Genomic DNA, 19,582 nt, shown 5'->3' with positions numbered 1-19,582 from the left:
TCAAAATTAAAATAGGTGTTTCATGTATTCTGACAGCAGGAGGATGCATTAGCACAACAGGCCTTTGAAGAGGCTCGGAGAAGGACACGCGAATTTGAAGATAGAGACAGGTCTCATCGGGAGGAAATGGAGGTGAGAGTTTCACAGCTGCTGGCAGTAACTGGTTAGTACTTTCCCCCAAACTCTCAGGCTGTGTTTGTGATTTTTGTGCATAATGCTTTTTAATAGTTTAATTTTGTCTTTCATTTTTAAAAAGTTGTACTCTCTGACTTTGTATTTATTAAATATAATTGCTGTAAAGAAATTTATTCTAATTTTAAAGTTGTACATTAATTCCTCATTCATTGGTCTTCATAAAAATCATTTACTATAATAAGGTATATTTTCTCTTAATTCATTTACCCAAAATCTCACCTCTTTTGTTTTCTTATTTTTCAAATTATTTGTAAAAATCAGCTTATATTAACATAGACTGCATATTTTTAGAACATTATTAAAACTCTGGAATAATATTACTTTCCATTTTTCTATGAATATTTGTCTTGATTTTATAACTATAATTGTCGGTCATTTGTGTGATTTTAACTAAAGGAAAATTTAATATTTTCAAACTATTCAAAGAACGGAATTAAACTTTTTCTTTTAGCCTTTCTATTGTAAAATACAGAAACAGAAATCAACATTAACAAATCTATAGCTTCCTTTGCTGGTTTACTTAGGATAAATTTTTAAAAATAATAATAATAAATAAAAAAATCTATAGCCCAATGAATTACTATAAGGTTAACATCCCTACAACCACGGTTTGGTCAAAAAATAAAACTTTGAGCCTGAGCAACTCTGTCTCTACAAAAAGTAAGAAAATTAGCTGGGTGTGGTGGCACATGCCTGTAGCCTTAGTCACTTGGTAGGCCAAGGTAGGAGAATTACTTGAGCCCTGGAGTTTGAGGTTACAATGAGCAGTGATTGTGCCACTGTATTCCAGCCTGGATGACAAAGTGAGATCCTGTCTCTAGGAAATAAATAAATAATACATAAATAAACCTTTGACAGCTACCCCAGCAGCCCCTTCCATATATACATCTAATCATGACTTTCTCATGATTTCTGCTCAAAAGTAATCATTATTTCGATTTTTTTTTTTTTTTTTTTTTGAGATGGAGTCTTGCTCTGTCGCCCAGGCTGGAGTACAGTGGCGTGATCTCGGCTCACTGCAGCCTCTGTCTCCCAGGTTCAAGTGATTCTCCTGCCTCAGCATCCTGAGTAGCTGGGATTACAGGTGCACACCACCATGCCCGGCTAATTTTTGCATTTTTAGTATAGGCACAGTTTCACCATGTTGGTCAGGCTGGTCTCGGACTCCTGACCTCATGATCCACCCACCTCAGTCTCCCAAAGTGCTGGGATTGATTACAGGCTTGAGCCACTGCGTCCGACCCATTATTTCGATTTTTATAGTTAATTTATTTCTTGTGTTTCTTTAGTTTTAGTACCCATTGAAGTTTAGTCTTTCCCAGTTTTAAAATTTGATCTTTTTTCCCCCGCTTTTTTAAATCTACCATGTTGGTTTCTGAATTTTGATGTGTCTTTTAATTGACAATGGAATTTTAATTTTTTTACACAAAATTGTACTCTGCTTTAAACAGACCTCAATTATAAAAATTAATATTCAAAGTATATATAAATTGTTCAGAAATACAGATTTTCTTTAAAAATTATATTCTAGGGCCAGATGTGATGGCTCACACTTGTAATCCCAGCACTTTGGGAGGCTGAGGTGTGAGGATTGCTTGAGGCTGGGAATTTGAGACCATCTTGGGCAAAATAGCAAGCCCCCATCTCTGCAAAAAAATAAAAAATTAGCCAGCATGGTGGCACATGCCTGTTGTCCTAGCTACTCAGGAGGCTGAAGCAGGAGGATAGCTTGAGCCTAGGAGCTTAAGGCTGCAGGAGCTATGATCATGCCACTGTACTCCAGCCTGGATGACAGAGCAGGACCCTACCTCAAAAAAAAAAAAAAAAAAGTATATTCTAGCAAAAATAATCAAGATAAGAACTAATGTGTTTGAAGAAGAGTGTTGTCAAATGTTACTATTATCATGCTTCAAGTTTATAAACTTTGTATCAACATGAACATTTCATACAAGAAATAGAAAAAGCACACATTCATCTTTGATAATCAAAACACATTAAAATATAATTATAATAAATCAACTAAACAGAACCATTTCCAGGTGTTAAAAATCAGTATTATGTACCTAAGATTGTTAAATTCATGTCCTACATACTTTTGGAATCTACAGACAGTAGAATAGTGGTTGCCAGGGGAAATGGGGGTTAGTTATTTAAAGAGTATAGAGTTTCAGTTTTGCAAGATGAAGAGAGTTCTAGTTGGTTGCACAACAGTGTGAATGTACTTAACACTACTGAGTGTATGCTTTAAAAATGGCTAAGATGGTAAGTTTTATGATATGTGTATTTTACCCTTTTTTTAAGTTTTAAAGTCAATGTTACATAATGAAGAAAATTTGTGGGTTTTTTCCAAGCACAAAATTATATGTACACTATTATTTAAATTCAGGTGTGTGCATACGTGTGTTTGTGTGCATGCATGAGTGCAGATAGTGGCTAAGAGCCCAGACTCTACAGCCAGACAGAAGTCTGAATCTGGCTGTGTCATTTACTTTGTCAGCTTGGACAGCTTACTTCACTTTTCTATGACTGAGTTTCCTCATCTACAAAATAGGAGTAATAATCCTGCCTATCTCATATGGTCATTGTGAGGAGTAAATGAGTGAATACATGTGAAACCACTTTTAGAGTATGTGCCACTGACTAGGTGTCAGGTGCTATTATTATTGTTAATATTATTTAAAGTACTACATAAAATTTCTAGTTGTATTAAAATATATTTACTTAGAATACATTTAAAAATCAAGCCTATTTGGTGGTTAGTGTATTAAAGTGTGTGTGTTTGTGCGTGCATGCGTGCGTGTGTGTGTGTGTGTTGGCACGATGTTGGCTCACCGCAACCTCTGCCTCCCAGGTTCAAGCGATTCTCCTGCCTCAGTCTTCTGAGTAGCTGGGAGTACAGGTTCCTGCCACCATATCTGGCAAATTTTTGTATTTTTAGTAGAGACGACATTTCACCATGTTGGTCAGGCTGGTCTCAAACGCCTGACCTCAGGTGATCCACCTGCCTCAGCCTCCCAAAGTGCTGGGATTACAGGAGTGAGCCACCGTGCCCAGACTTGAAATAAAATTTAGTATCTTTTTTTTTGGGGGGGGGGGGGAGGTGGGGAGATAAGGTCTCACTCTGTTGCCCAGGCAGAAGTGCAATGGTGCGAACACGATTCACTGTAGCCTCAACCTCCTGGGCTCAAGCAATTCTCCCTCCTTGACCTCTCAAAGTGCTGGGATTACAGGTGTGAACCCCTGCACCCAGCCTAAAATTTAGTATCTTTTAGTGATTGCTAGATCTCTTTGTCAGTGAGTTAATCTAATGGGCTGATAGCAGCTGAGGATGTCCCCAAGAATACTTGTTAGCTAAGAGAAGGGATATATGTGATATATTTGTTTTCTTTGATGCTGTTATAATTCTTGTGATTTTCATATATGTGAATACAAGACTTCCACACCATGCCCTTTCTTTCTGTATCTGTAAAATTTAGAAGCTTTAAAATGTATAATATACATTTGTTACATTTCTGAACCTTTTTGCTCATGCTCTTTGTTCCCTGATGTAGAATGTTCTTTTCTGTCCGTCAAGGCCCAACCTGAATGTTGTCATTAAATGTCAGGCCTTTCCTCACTCTTCTTAGTCATAATCATAAAGCCCTTCCATTCTGTAGCACTTTTTATTTCTACTAGTGTTCTTATTGAACAACATGTTGAAACAGTTATAAACATTTGTGCCCTCCGCTTTACGGCAATCCCATGAGATGGAGCCCCTGATTTTTGTGTCTTCCACATTACCTACCACAATGCTTTGTACACTGCTTAGTTGTTCATTGGATATCTTCAAAAAACAGCCCCTATCCTGCCTGTCTGAAAACTAGAATCATAGGAGAGCCTGCTAGGATAGTTCAAGTAGATAATACAAATTAATGGTCTCTGGAAAGATTCTAAATATTTATAATCTGTTGGTTTATATTAACTAGTTAAGTAAAGTAATAAACCCCAAGTGTGTTGGTCTGTATTCTGCATTAGGGACTGAGAAATATATAGATGAAAATGCATCGTTTCTGTCTTTGATCAGCTATCAGTCTTGAGGAAAAATGATGGATAAACAGATCATTGCAGTGTACTTTAGCAACCACCGTACATAATGGAGGTTCAAAAAGGGGACAGCGGCAGTGTAGAGGAAGCTTAAGTCTGTCTCTGCATGGGAAATTCACAGGATAGTACACTTAGAGGGATTTGAAGGAAAAGTGTGTTTTGCCAGCTGGACAAGTTGGGGAAAGCATTCTGGGCAGGACAAACAGTGTATGCAAAGGCATAGAGGAGTAAGAGAGCCTGCCAAGTCAGAGAGTGTGATTGGTCAGTATTTCTGGAGCAAGCTAACATGGCTTTAAATGAATATAGGAATCATTTTCTAAAAAGTGCTCTTCAGCTACATTATATTTGGAGATTAACTATTTGACAATTAATGGAACAACTATTGAAAGCTTTTGTATGTATTTTGCTTTACATAAAACTCTAGATTAATTGACTTAAGAATTTTCTATTCTAAATTGCGGTGGCTCACACCTTTAATCTCAGCACCTTGGGAGGCTCAGGGAGGATTGCCTGAGCCTGGGAGTTCAAGACCAGCCTGGGCAACATAGCAAGACTTTGTCTCTACAAAAAATTTAAAAACTAGCTAGGCATGGTAGCATGTACCTGTGTTCCCAGCTACTTGGAAGGCTAGGTGGGAGGATCGCTTGAGCCCAGGAGGTCAAGGCTGTAATGAACTATGATTGTGACACTGCACTCCAGCCTGGGCAGCAGAGCAAGACCCTGTCTCCCTGACCCCACAGAAAGAAATAAATACATTGTTAATTTGATTTTTCTAATTTAAAATGTTGGAAGAATATTTTGGTATGTGAGTTTATATGTATATATGAACAGAAATGTAGTCTGTTGATGAAGTGTCACATAATTTCTTGCTCAGATAGATTGTTTCTATTTGTTTTTTTGTCAGTGATTGAGAGCATGGGCTTTGTAGTCAGGCCTAGTTGAGATTCCTGCTCCATCACTTGCCTCAAGAGCCCTAATTTTCTCACAGAAATTGAGTATTAAATGGGAAAATGCTTGTAAAGCACTTAGTATGATGCTTGGTATGTGTATGCCTACAGTAAATAATAGCTCTAAAGTACTTCTTTTTAGCACTAAAAGCTCCACCATAATGCTGGTTCCAGTTAATTGAATTATTTGGCTAACAAGAACGTCCTTTTAGTTCTCTGAAGTGTATCAAGGCACTTTCCCTGCATTATGAACTAGAGCATAGGGATAACAGTTATATTTTCATCAATGATTTAAGATCTTGTAGTCCTTTATGGCAGTAATTTAAAACATCAGTTCTTGTAGAGGACTGTCATCTGGAAAATTGGGCTGGAATCTGACTCCAGCGCATGCACTGGCAATCACATAGGGGAGTTTGGGGTTTGTGTGTCTTTTGGCACTTTACGTGTATATATTTTGTTTCTTTGTCTTTTTTTTTTCCATCCATAAAAAATTCCTAATGTCAGCTTATTTTCTTGCAGTTTACCTTCTTTTTCCTTAAAAGAGAATATTGGAGAAAAATGTTGTTTCCCCTCTGTGATTTAGATATCTTTAGAGATTCAAACATCATCTAATCTAACATTATTACAGTTGATAAAACTGAGAGTCTCCAAAAAATTAATTGACTTGCTCTCCCTCAAATATTTGGTTAATGGAAGAAAAAGTGAGTATTTAAACCAGTTTCCTAACCAGGAGGCCTGCACAAATACAGCTTAGCGCTGGGAAATTAATTTCCACACCACCTGTAAATATGCTTAAGCTGAAAAATAAAATCTGCCAGGAGAGATTAAGAACCGTTTTGCCTGGAATAGAAAAGACTGAGGCAGAAAAGAAAAATAATGGTTCTAGTGGGTGGTCCTGATGCCTGACTGGAGAGGAGGGCCAGAGAACAGTGGTAACTCGTGGGTGGCAGCAAGTCAGTAAACGGCCTGTGGAAGCTTGAGATCCTAGCAGCACAGAGGCTTAGGGATGTCCTCCACTGTTTGGATAACTTCTGAGGCCTCCAGCCCTGCCATGCTAAACTTGTAACACTGGTGCTCGTGAGTATTTAATCTATGTGTAAGGTTAAGATTACTAAGGGGGGAAGCAGAACTCCAAGTGGTTGGTGGCCCAAGGGGTTTTGATTTTCAACAGAGTCTTTTAACCTGAAACTAGTTCTAAAATTCCTTGAGCATTCTTCCATTTCACCATGTGTAAAATTTAGAAAGTTTTCGATCCTTCATGATAGGATTTAGTGTTTTCTTTTTCTCATTTTTCTGGAACAGCCTATTTCAGTAGTACAATATTTTCTTTACCTTTCAGGGGTAATGGCAGATTATCACTAACTTGAAATGAGAAACTATAGTGAAATGAAGAAGCATTGTTTATGTTAGTAACCTTTACCAAATACTCTTAAATCATTGATATACATTAAAATGATATACATAAGGTACAGAGTACTGTGTATAATATCTTACTCTCTGGGTATTTTTCCTACTCTGTGGGTAATCTTTGTTTAAATGTGCATAGTCATTCTCTAGTAGAATATGTAAGAAACTGGAACTAGAAACTATGGGGGAGAACCAGGTACCTGGGGGACAAAATAAGCAAATTACTATTTTTCACTGTATATCTTCCATACCTTATGAATTTTGTATCATTAATTACCTATTTAGAAGAAAATAAAATTTGCTTTTAGTATTACACAGAATAATGAAAACAGAAGATTCTAGACCTTGCTATCTCTATTCCCTGGCATATAGGCTGTTTTTTATGTGAAACCCTTCCTTCATTTGAAATTGTATACAGAGCCCCACTGTATAAAATAGTTTTTTTAAAAGGCACTGCTCTGGGCAAAGCCAGGGTAGGGATTGTTCTGGTCTCCCTCTGGTGTCCCTGGGGGTGTTTTTACGGAACCCAGTGGGTGGCAGAACATAACGAGGACTCTCGATGTAGTGGAATGAGCACAAGGTTTTGCATCCCGGCTCCACTACTTGTTGGCACATAGCATTGAGAAAGTTGCTTGTTCTCATTGAGCCTCATCAGTAAAAACTCCCTCCCAGGTTGTTGCAGAGCTCAGTATCTGAGGCTTAGAATGGGGACTCAGTCAAAGCCAGTTTCTTTACCCCTCCTTTCTGTGCACTTGGCTCACAACATATCTGGAGTGGCAGGAAAGCAGTAAAAGTAGTCATATCCTAACTTTAGACTGTGAAAGTCGAAGATACTATTTTACCAAGCTATTTTAGATTCTGGTGTTTTTTGTTTGGTTGGTTGGTTTGGTTTTTTGAAACAACCAGTAAAGGATTTTGGACTTTTCTTGGCTCTGTTGGAGGCTACCAGTTACTCTGGGGGTTGAGTAGTGACTAGAAGTGGGTATGAAGAGAACTTCCCACGTTCTGGTAAATGTTACTTCTTGACCTGGGTGCTAGTTAGGTGAGTGTGTTTGCTTTGTGAAAATTCATCATTACATACTTAACAATTTGGGCACTATTCTGTACTTGTATAAAAAAAAGGCTTTTAAAAATAAAAAATAATCACAGATGTTACTTTTGTGAAATGCTCTCCATTGGCATCTGTTGCTATATAGAAGCATCCTAGCGCCTTTTCTGTCTGAGAATCCTTCCTTGATCTGAAAGTGTTGACATGTTTCCCATGACCTTTCTTTTTGGGGTATATATGTCTATAACTAATTCAGATGTCTTTTGTGAAGGAAGATTGAGGTTAATAAAGGACAGATTTCATGCTCTGATCATAGTTGAGTTGGAAAGATAGCAACTTGTACACTAGTCTCTGTTTCCAGAGACTGCCTTCAACTTGATTGGCCTTTTGACCTAAAACTGTAAAATAGCACTCTTGGCTTTTAACTCAGCTCCAAGGTGACAGGGTGCTTAAAGATATTTTCTCTATTATCTTAAAAATGTCTACATTTGGTTAGATTATAAAGTGGCAGCAGATAAATGGTTGTCTTTAATGTCAGAGAATGGGTAAATTATTGTTTATCCTACTATGAGCAATTTTAATACAATTCAAATCATAGGAGAATTTTATGTGGAAACTATTTGGAAATAAAAACAGGCAAAAAGTTTTATGTGGTTTTTGTATTTGTATTTTGCATAGTTTTGGGGCCTTCGGTTCTGTGTGGTCCAAGAAAAAAATCTCAGCCTCTATTTATTTTAAATGTCCAAAGACTTCAGTTTTCAAATCATCTAACTCTACCAGTATTCTTTCTTGTGTATGGATAAATCAACATGAGAATATGTCTGTGCTAGGCCTTCCTGGATTGTGTTTTGGGTAATGGCAGTAGATGAGAATGAACTGGGAGTATGAACTCAGACTGAGAATGAGAATCGGAAGAAGATTAATGAAGGAGGAAAAGGATACGAAATCTGACTTCCCCCACTACCAGAGGAAGAGAGTCTTGGTTCTCTATCAGAGGAGCGATAGACTTTATTAAGATTTATTTTTGTTTTAGCCTTGTTTTAGTTTCTAAAAATTATTCCATCTGCAAGATATGGATTTTTCAACATTTGAATAGTTATTTGAGAAGTTCATAAATGTAAATGGGAAGTGATAGGCATCTTTGTTATAATAACAGCATCATGAGTGCATCCTATGTGCCAGGCAGTGTACATTATAATTTTGGCTTTATATTTGATCTTTAAATGCTCTTGTAAGTTACCTCTTCATTTTGAGGAACTGAGGCTAAGAGAGGATAAGAAACTTCCGTAAGGTCACATAGCTAAAGTGGTAGAGCCATCATGGTCCAAGCCCAGAAATGTAGATTAATTCCCACTATTTCATTTTGAAATGTTACTTTATATTTGAAGTTTTCCTTAGGTTGCATACTTTGTAAGAACTATATTTTTTGACATGCCTGTTGGAACAGCTCTCGCAGTCTGCTTATCTGACAGATGTTTATAATTGTCTGCTGACTTTTTTTTACCCTTTTTAAAATTTTTTTTAAATTTTACTTTAAGTTCTGTGATACATGTGCAGAATGTGCAGGTTTGTTACATAGGTATACCTGTGCCATGGTGGTTTGCTGCATCTATCAACCCATCATCTAGGTTTTTGTTGTTGTTGTTGTTGTTTGTTTTGTTTTGTTTTTATGTTTTTGTTTTTGTTTTTGTTTTTTGAGGCAGTTTCGCCTTTGTTGCCCAGGCCGGAGTGCAATTGCACGATCTCGGCTCACCACAATCTCCATCTCCCGGGTTCAAGCGATTCTCCTGCCTCAGCCTCCCAGTCATCTAGGTTTTAAGCCCTGCATGCATTAGGTATTTTTCCTAATGCTCTCCCTCCCCTTCCCCCCACCCCTTGACAGGCCCCTGTGTGTGATGTTCCCCTCCCTGTGTCCATGTATTCTAATTGTTCAGCTCCCACTTACGAGTGTGAGCATGCAGTGTTTGGTTTTCTGTTCCTGTGTTAGTTTGCTGAGAATGATGGCTTCCAGCTTCATCCATGTCCCTGCAAAGGACATGAACTCATTCTTTTTTATGGCTGCTTTTTAACCTTTTTAATGAGTTTGGGGAAAGTGCATTCCTTTCTCTCATGTTGGGACTTAAAATTTGTGCTTTGTGTCTCCTCCAGACTTAGCAATAAGGAGAACTAGCAATAAGGAGAACTAGTGACTAAGGAGGCTGACATTAATGCCAATTGTAAGTTAAAGGCTCATCTTTTCCGTAGGTCTGATTCTGTGTTCTGACTCTGCCTCCAACTATGTTACTTGGGGGAAATCACTTAACCTTAGTCTCATTTGCACAATGAGAGTTGAATCAGATCTCTCAAGTACTTTGCCACTCTAAAATTCTATAATTCTATGTTCAGAATTTTATTTATTTTTTCTCCCTTCCTTCCCCCTGAATTTTATTTTATTTTTTTTTTTAGAGACAGGGTGTCATTCTGTCACCCAGGCTAGGTTACAGTGGTGCAATCTTTTTTTTTGGAGATAAAGTCTCACTCTGCTGCCCAGGCTGGAGTGCAGTGGCCGAATCTCCGCTCACTGAAACCTCTGCCTCCTGGGTTCAGGCGATTCTCCTGCTTCAGCCTCTCAAGTAGCTGGGATTACAGGTGTGCACCACCATGCCTAAGTAATTGTTATATTTTTAGTAGAGATGGGGTTTCACTGTGTTGGCCAGGCTGATCTCGAACTCCTCACCTCAGGTGATCTGCCCGCCTTGGCCTTCCAAAGTGTGGGGATTACAGGCATGAGCCAAGTGGTGCAGTCTTACAGCTCACTGCACCTTAATATCCTGGGCTCAAGCAGTTCTTGCCTCAGCCTTCCAAGTAGCTGGGATTCCAGCCACGTGCTACCATGCCCAACTAATTTTTAAAAATTTTTTGTAGGGGCAGGATCTCACTATGTCACTCAGGCTGGTCTTGAACTTCTGGGATCAAATAATTGTTTCACCTCAGCCTCCCAAAGTGCTGTAAACTGTAGGCATGAGCCACCATGCCCAGCTGTTCTTTTAGCCAAGTATCAAACGAAAAGTGAATACTACAGTATCTGGACATAGTACACACTCAATAAAATATAGTTGTTTTTAATTGTTAGGGAATTTTCCCATGAAGAGTTTTCAGCAGTTTGTTTTGTTTTTTTTTTTTTTTTGAAATCTCAATATTAAAAGAGTGGAGATCAACCAGGAAATTTTCTTCATTCTGGATACCCCCTCCTCGTGGCTATTTCTGCATAGCTCTGACCAGTAGGGAAAACTCAAGCTACTGGTGTCTGTTCTTTCGTCTCATTTGGAGTCATCTCATGACTGCCTCCTAGCAACTCCATTTGCTTTGTTCCTGGGAGATGATATACTGAGAGAAAACAGGAGAGCAACTGGTAGTAAGAGGTCTGTAGCACAATGTTGAGATTAATTCTTCATAAATACTAAGAACAGATTTGTGTTCTGAAATCAGACTCATGGATGTGTGCTTTATATTAAAACCCTAATTCTGAAATAACTGTTATTAAAAGGTTAGAGTCAAGGCCCTATGACTGAGGAGAAGGAAACTAGAAATTACAAACTTTGTGCTTTTAGGATGATGGAGTTCAGAGTTTCTTTGCCATCATGTAGTATAGTTTACCCATAGAGGAAATCCTTCAAAAACCTTCATTAGAAAACTGCCACAGTAAGAAATTCTGCTTCTTAAAGCAGCTGCTTATTCAGCTGTTAAGTTCGAGTCCTATGGAAGCTATTTTACTGAACCTAAATCTGTTTCTGTATTTGTTTCCTTCATATGACGGTTAATACATCTTCCCTTCTAGCATTAAATGTCCTCCCAGATCTCTCATTCTTCCCTCTTGTGCTCTCATTTGTATTGTTAGACGTCCTCCCTCTTTTTTTTTTTTTTAAGAGATGGGGATCTCACTATGTTGCCCGGGCTGGTCTTGAACTCCAGGGCTCAAGCAGTCCTCCCACCTCAGCCTCCAAAGTGCTGGGATTACTAGTGTGAGCCACCGTGCCCGGGCCCCTCCTTTTTGTTCCTACTCTTGACTCTTCATCACAGTGTCTTTCCTTACATCTTCCTCAGTGCCTTCACAATGTAAATAGAAACGAAACCCACAAATAATAGCAAGACAACTTTTCTTTACTCCTGTTCTCTGTGCTTTTATCAAAAATGTAATATTTTAAACAAATCCATGGCTATTTCTGTGCAGCTGTGACCAGTAGGGAAAACTCCAGCTGCTGATGACTGTTCTTTGTCATATATTTGGAGTAATCCCATTATTATTAAAATAATTTGAAAATTATTTTTGCCCCAAGACACAAAAGCTGAAATACTCTTTTCACAAAGTATTATTGGTACTACGGCTAGAGTGATTTATAAATATATAATTAGGATTGATTTTTCTCAGTGTTTCTTCATTGCTTGGCCCCTTTCTAACCTTCATTGACTGAAAGCAGATGCTTATATCACCATCTCTGATTTTGCAGAATTGATCTGTCCTTACACTACGTTTAGCATTGATTGTGTATGGAACATAAATTGCTTTTCTGATGCATATGTATTCCATAGCTCTTTCGATCTGTGACTATGCACTATAACCTATTTAATTGAAAAGAATGTGCTAAAATTTAGTCATTGTCCATTCTGCTAACAAAAGCAGTTAAAATATGCTAGAGAAATATATCAGAATTTTAAGAAAGAGGCCGGGTTTGGTGGCTCACGCCTGTAATCCCAGTGCTTTGAGAGGCTGAGGCAGGAGGATCACCTGAGGTCAGGAGTTCAAGATCAGGCTGACCAACATGGTGAAACCCTATCTCTACTAAAAGTAAAAAAAGTTATGCATGGAAGCGCATGCCAGCTACTCAGGAGGCTGAGGCACGAGAATTGTTTGAACCTGGGAGGCTGAAGTACAGTGAGTTGAGATCAGGCCATTGCACTCCAGCCTGGGCAACAATAGCAAAATTCTGTCTCAAAAAAAAAAAAAAAAAAAAAGGCTGGGCATGGTGGCTCACGCCTGTAATCCCAACACTTTGGGAGGCTGATGTGGGCTGATCATGAGGTCAGGAGATCGAGACCATCTGGCCAACATGGTGAAACCCCGTCTCTACTAAAATACAAAAAATTAGGTAGGCGTTGTGGTGCGTGCCTGTAGTTCCAGCTACTTGGGAGGCTGAGGGAGGGGAATCGCTTGAACCCAGGAGGCAGAGGTTACAGTGCACCAAGATTGCACCACTGCACTCCAGCCTGGCGACAGAGCAAAGCTTTTTGCTCAAACAACTGGTGAAATGGAGTTGCAGTTATCTAACATGGGAAAACTGTTGCTACTTGGGAAGGTGAGGCAGGAGGATCACTTGAGCCCAGGAGTTTGAGGCTGTAGGGTGCTATGTTTGTGCCTGTGAATAGCCACTGCAGTCCAGCCTGGGCAACACAGCAAGAGCTCATCTCTCTCTCTCTTTTTTTTTTTTTTTTTGGAGACAGAGTTTCCCTCTTGTTGCCCAGGCTGGAGTGCAACGGCGCAATCTCAGCTCACCACAACCTCTGCCTTTCTGGTTCACGCGATTCTCCTGCCTCAGACTCCCGAGTATCTGGGAATACAGGCGCATGCCACCACGCCCAGCTAATTTTTGTATTTTAGTAGAGATGGAGTTTCGCCATGTTGGCCAGGCTGATCTCGACCTCCTGACCTCAGGTGATCTGCCCACCTTGGCCTCCCAAAGTGTTGGGATTACAGGCGTGAGCCACTGCGCCCAGCCGACCTCATCTCTTTAAAAAAAAATGAGTTAATTCAGCCGGGCATGGTGGCTCACGCCTGTAATCCCACCACTTTGGGGAGGCTGAGGTGGGTGGATCACTTGAGCCTGGGAGTTCGAGACCAGCCTGGCCAACATGGCAAAACCCCATTGCTACTAAAAATATTTTAAAAATTAGCCACGTGTGGTGGTGCATGCCTGTTCTCCCAGCTACTTGGGAGGCGGGGTGGGAGAATGACTTGAACCTGGGAGGCGGAGGTTGCAGTGAGCTGAGATTGCGCTACTATTCTCCAGCCTGGGAAACAGCGAGACTCTGTCTCAAAAAAAAATAATAATAATAATAATTAGTTAATTCATGGAAAGTACTTAGTACCAGATTCTGGATACAAACAGATGTTTGTGCTTGGCCAACATTTGGAGGCAGTAAAGAAAGCTTATAGAATAACCACAAATTAGAACTTGTGAAGGAGAATATATATATAGAGAGAGAGTCTCTCTATTAAGTAATTTACCATAAGGGGTTTAAATAGGAATGTTTACTCCAAAGTGAATCTTGAAATCTTGGTGTTTATAATTGTCAAGCCTTTTTTTAAAACAGATTTGGTCAACAGGAAGTATTTTTTTCTAATTTTTATTTTATAGCCCTAGTCAAGCTTCTTAATTGTTAAATATTGTTATAACAATACATCTGGGCCGGGCGCGGTGGCTCACGCCTGTAATCCCAGCACTTTGGGAGGCCGAGGTGGGTGGATCACGAGGTCAGGAGATCGAGACCATCCTGGCTAACACAAAGAAACCCTGTCTTTACTAAAAATACAAAAAATTAGCTAGGTGTGGTGGCGGGCGCCTGTAGTCCCAGCTACTCGGGAGGTGGAGCTTGCAGTGAGCCAAGATCGCGCCACTGCACTCCAGCCTAGGCAACAGAGCGAGACTCTGTCTCAAAAAAAAAAAAAATACATCTGAGTCATACATGGTGGCTCATGCCTTTAATTCCAGCACTTTGGGAGGCCAAGACAGGCAGATGGCTTGAGCCCAGGAGTTCAAGACCAGCCCTGGCAACATGGTGAAACCCTGTCTCTACAAAGAATACAAAAATTAGCCAGGTGTGGTGGCATGTGCCTGTGGTCCCAGCTACTCAGGAGGCTGAGGTGGGAGAATCGCTTGAGCCTGGGAGGCAGAGGTTGCAGTCGGCAGAGATTATGCCATTGCACTCCAGCCTTGGCGACAGAGCGAGACCTTGTCTCAAAAAAAACAACAAACAAACAAAAAATACATCTGGGGCCAGGTGTGGTGGCTCACGCCTGTAATCCCAGCACTTTGGGAGGCCAAGGCGGGCAGATCACCTGAGGTCGGGAGTTCGAGACCAGCCTGACCAACATGGAGAAACCCCGTCTCTACTAAAACTACAAAATTAGCCGGGTGTGGTGGCGTATGCCTGTAATCCCAGCTACTGAGGAGGCTGAGGCAGGAGAATCGCTTGAACCCGGGAGGCTAGGTTGTAGTGAGCCGAGGTCGTGCCATTGCACTCCAGCCTGGGCAACAAGAGTGAAACTCCGTCTCAAAAAAAAAAAAAAAAAAAAAATCTGGGAATATAAGTGCACCCAGGACTCTAATTTTATATTTCTATTTTTAACATATGAGATGATACTTTATCCATCATAAAGTGCTACATTTTTCAGTCATATAATTAGTAGAACATATACTTCTCTGTGACTCAGTTTTTTTTATTTGTAAAATAGAGATAAATAATAGCACTTCTGTCATAGGTTGTTGGGAGGGATTAAATTAGTTCTAGCCAGGTCCCATGGCATGTGCCCATAGTTCTAGTTACTTGGGAGGCCGAGTGAGGCAGGAGGATTGGTTGAGCCCAGGAGTTTGAGGCTGTAATGTGCTATGTTCGTACCTGTGAACAGCCGCTGCAGTCCAGCCCGGGCAACATAGCAAGACCCCATCTGTCTAAAAAATTATTTAATTCATGGAAAGTACTTAGAACAGTGCCTGCAGACAGCTGATACTCAATAAATGTCAGCTATTACTAAAAGGAAGAGTTTGTTTCTAAGGCAGTTGGCTAATGTGTTAAAGTTAAATCCTCTTTTTCCAAAACTGTAAATATAGATTTGTTGTTGGGTTTTTGTTTTTGTTTTTTTTTTTTTTTTTTTTTGAGATGCAATCTCACTTGTGTCGTCCAGGCTGGAGTGCAGTGGTGTGATCTCAGCTCATGGCAACCTCCACCTCCCAGGTTCAAGGGATTCTCATGCCTCAGCCTCCCAAGTTGCTGGGATTACAGGTGCCTGCCACCATGCCTGGCTAATTTTTTTGTATTTTTCATAGAGACAGGGTTTCACCATTTTGGCCAGGCTGGTCTCGAACTCCTGACCTCAAATGATCTGCCCGCCTTAGCCTCCCAAAGTTCTGGGATTACAGGCGTGAGCCACTGCGCCCAGTGCTAGATTTGTTGTTCTTTTATACGTAGTACATATTTATGGTGATTGTCTTTTGAATAAAAATGATTTTTATTCTTGATTTTTAAGGAAACTTTAGTAAAATATGTCAGACATAATCTTAATTGTTTTTTTTTTTTTTTTGCCTGTTACATGTGACTATATTGGTTGAAAACTTTTTAGTTATGAAGTTTTTCTGTGTGCTACTGTCTTGTATTTTGTATATCTAGCATTTTGATTGTCAAAACACTTTTTCACCCCAAATTATGATTTTGTCATTGCAGGCAAGAAGACAGCAAGACCCTAGTCCTGGTTCCAATTTAGGTGGTGGTGATGACCTCAAACTTCGTTAATTAATAGCACAGCAGATGTGTGCTGCCCATCTTTACATACACATTGCTTCTAGCTGGTAGAAATAATTGATTAAAAGACCAGAAACTGTGATAACTGGAGGTACTACGGTCTGTTTCTCAACCTTAGGCAGTAATAGACATCACAAACTGCCATGGTTTTGCACTATGATTATAATACCTGCATTTCTAATTTTTTAAGCATGTAGCCAGTAATAATTTGAAGTTTTTTTTCTATGCAAGCTTACCTTGTTGGCATTATTTTAGGGAGTTGAAACTATCAACTGTAAAGCTCCTTTTCTTCCACTTTAATTTAAAAGTTCATGTCATTTAAAACAGGTCAAGAAATTAAAATTATATCAGAGGGTTTTCTCTAATCATTTTTTTCTATTTTTTTTGGTACTTCTAGATGTTTTGGTTATACAGCTTCATTTTAGATAAGCATTCTTATATTTTGTTTGCCCCATTTCCTTTTGTGTTTTTATAGTCTATAGCATTTTAAAACTGCTGATGTTGTTTGCATTATTTACAGGCTAAAAACCTAGTAGCATAGAGCTGTCTGCCACAGCCTTCTGACAAAGTTTACAGTTATTAAAGTTGCAGTATCCTTTTAAATGCTAGTAATCAGCACTCTTTCTTTTTTTTTTTTTTTTAAATAGAGACAGGGTCTCGCAGTGTTGCCCAAACTGGTCTTGAACTCCTGGCATCAAGCGATCCTCCTGCCTCAGCCTCCCAGAGTACTGGGATTACAGGCTCTTTCTTTTTAAACATAAAAGTTTTAAATTGGTATTAACTCTGTACTCTGCCCCAGATTGTTTTAGCTTCTGTTCTGTAATCATGAGTTTGGTTGGAGATATTCTCCATAGATGATCTTCTACTGAAATGCCTAAAGAAGTCACAGGCTGGCTTCTGTTTTATTCAGGGATTTTTTTAAAAAGTCAATCAGAAAAGGGATACTGGAGCTTCTTCATGTATGTAACAGCATATTAAACTGGAGACAGTGATGAATCAGCCACAAAGGTAATATTGTATTAAAATCATGTTTAAGATAGCTGCTTTTATGTGTATTTTATATTGCATGCTTTTATAAAAACATGCTGGGTGATGAAAGATTAGTTTTAGAGAGAAAATGTTCATCTGTGCAGAGGATACATTTTCTTCCATTAATTCTGGAAAAAACATTCACAGTTATATATATGGTATTTTGCAAAAGGACTATTAATAGAACCTTTTGAGATGAATTAATGTAAGAATATTTTTTAAATAGGCTTACTGTCAAATTGCAACTTTTTTTTTAGATACAGACTGGAAAAAAGTGCTAAGTCATTTGGCACCTCCTTACAAATATTTTTCATGATCACATTTATTAAATGTTACGTTTCTGAATTTTTGAAAAATGTATTTTATCATAAAATGGCATTATTTTAAAGGATGAAAAACTGACACAGTCAATTCAGAAAATGAACTGAAGTCTGAATAAGGTCATTGCATTTAAAAAGCATACAACTGTACTTGATTGATGAGGGAGGTGTTACTTTCATTGTATATAGGTCTTATTTCATAAACGGATATCCTGTATCGAATAAAAATATTTGTTATATATTTGAAATCATGCATGGTAAGGAGTGTGTTTAAATTGTTATAAACAATAATGCATCATTAAAGGCCATGCTGATCTTGCATAACTATAAGTACTATGAATAAATTTGGTTGGTTTTGGTGTTGTACAGCTCACATGTTTACACACTCAGTGCCCTAATTTCCCCTGAGGGAATCGCTTTTTAAGTGATGCTTATGGTGGTGTTTTATGTTACTTTATTACAGAGCTCCTTGGTTTTTTACTTCTGCACTTAAATTTTTTTAAATAACATGATGATGGTACATTTCCTCTATTGTCTAGCAAAGGGCTTTCAGTCCACCAGTAAATAAGATCAAATGCTCTTAAATGTTCCTGTTACCATCCTAATGTAAATACTGGATTTTCCTGTCATTTAGCACCGTGCTGCTTCTGTCTGTCTTAATGCTGGCATTAAGATCATGAGCCCTTTTTCTCCAGTAGTACAGGCTTTGAAAACTACTTCTATTAAGTTATTGATGCAATTTGATATTTTTTCATAATCTATATTTAAACAAAATTACATCATTGCATCATCTTTTCTAAATTCATCTCCATTAAAACTTGCCTTAAGCTACCAGATTGCTTTTGCCACCATTAGCCATACTGTGTGTTTGTTTGTTTAATTACTTTCACAATAAACTTCCGTGTAGTAAAAACAGGGTCTTGGCTCTTTATTGACCTAACCCAGTAATTTCTAAGAAAGCAACAACAGTGGCATCTAGTGGTAATTTCTGTTGATTCCAAAGAAGACTACTTTAAATATAGGTATCACAAGGTATACAAATCCCGCAGTGTATATTATGGTTTTCAAGAAATCTGGTTTGATTTACCCATCCTGTGAGATATGACCATAAAGTAGTGATGTTGGGAGAAAGAATTTTAAATTACACATCCAAATTAGTTCCATCTTTCAAGCTAGTTGTTTTGGAAATATACAGCCGTTTTGATTGTGCTGGTATTATATCAAACATTCTTAAAACTCCTGGCATTTTCCTACAACAGAAAAGCCCTTTTCTTTGGAAGTATGCCTTAAGCCTGACGCATAATAAACAGATTTACTCATTAACCACCAGACTTACTGCAAATGACAAAAATGCCTTTAAATTCTGAATTGACACCATTAAGGGAAATTCTAAAGAGTAAGATTCATGCTCTGAGAGTTAATTTCAAAAAATTGAGCAGTAACAGCATGGTTTTAATAAGTATATCACTTCTAGAAACATAATTGGATGTGCTAGCTTGGGGCTGCTTGGTGAAAAATATCTTACTTGATTTATGCCTCATTTGGCAATGGGGAGCTTTTCAATCTATAAACCATTGTGTTATCCATAACACATTACCCCAAAACTTAGCAACTTAAAACAATAAATACGTATCATCCCACAGGTGAGTCACAAATCTGGAAGTAGCTAAGATCAATGGTTGTGGTTCAGAGTTCCTCATAAGGTTAGAGTCATCCTGGGCTACAGTCATCTCAAGGATTGGCTGGATGAAAGATCCCCTTTCAAACCCACTAGTGTGGTCATTGACTGGCCTCGGTTCTTTGCAGCCTGCTAGATTAAAGGCAGATGTTCCTTGCTAGATGTTGGACAGAGACCTCCTTCTGTTTCATGCCCAGTTGGGTCTTTCCATAGGACAGTGCACAGCAGGGTAGCTGGCTTCCCCCAAGGCAAGTGATCCAAGAGAGTGCACGCCCAAGTTGAAAGCAGTCTTTTTTTTTTTTTTTTTTGAGATGGAGTCTCG

General features: G+C 38.8%; 1 protein-coding gene across 11 annotated transcripts in view; it reads left to right on the top strand.

Annotated features, from left to right (window-relative positions):
* The window catches only part of CBFB (core-binding factor subunit beta), a 76,517-nt gene extending 58,022 nt beyond the window's left edge, over positions 1-18,495 (top strand). For 5 of the 11 annotated variants that reach the window (XM_055297982.2, XM_063611796.1, XM_063611794.1 and 2 more), the window contains 2 exons: positions 37-163; positions 16,156-18,495. In XM_055297982.2, coding sequence (XP_055153957.1) covers positions 37-163; positions 16,156-16,178 — 150 coding nt within the window. In that variant the 3' untranslated portion in view covers positions 16,179-18,495. The remainder of the gene's footprint in view (positions 1-36; positions 164-16,155) is intronic. The other 6 variants (XM_055297980.2, XM_055297983.2, XM_055297984.2 and 3 more) reach the window with 2 other exon arrangements.
* Positions 18,496-19,582: the final 1,087 nt, after the last annotated feature.

Source organism: Symphalangus syndactylus, chromosome 11 (genome assembly GCF_028878055.3).
Source record: "Symphalangus syndactylus isolate Jambi chromosome 11, NHGRI_mSymSyn1-v2.1_pri, whole genome shotgun sequence".
NCBI classification, from domain to species: domain Eukaryota; kingdom Metazoa; phylum Chordata; class Mammalia; order Primates; family Hylobatidae; genus Symphalangus; species Symphalangus syndactylus.
Note: the sequence above shows the minus strand (reverse complement) of the source record. Positions and strands in the feature narration are given on the sequence as shown.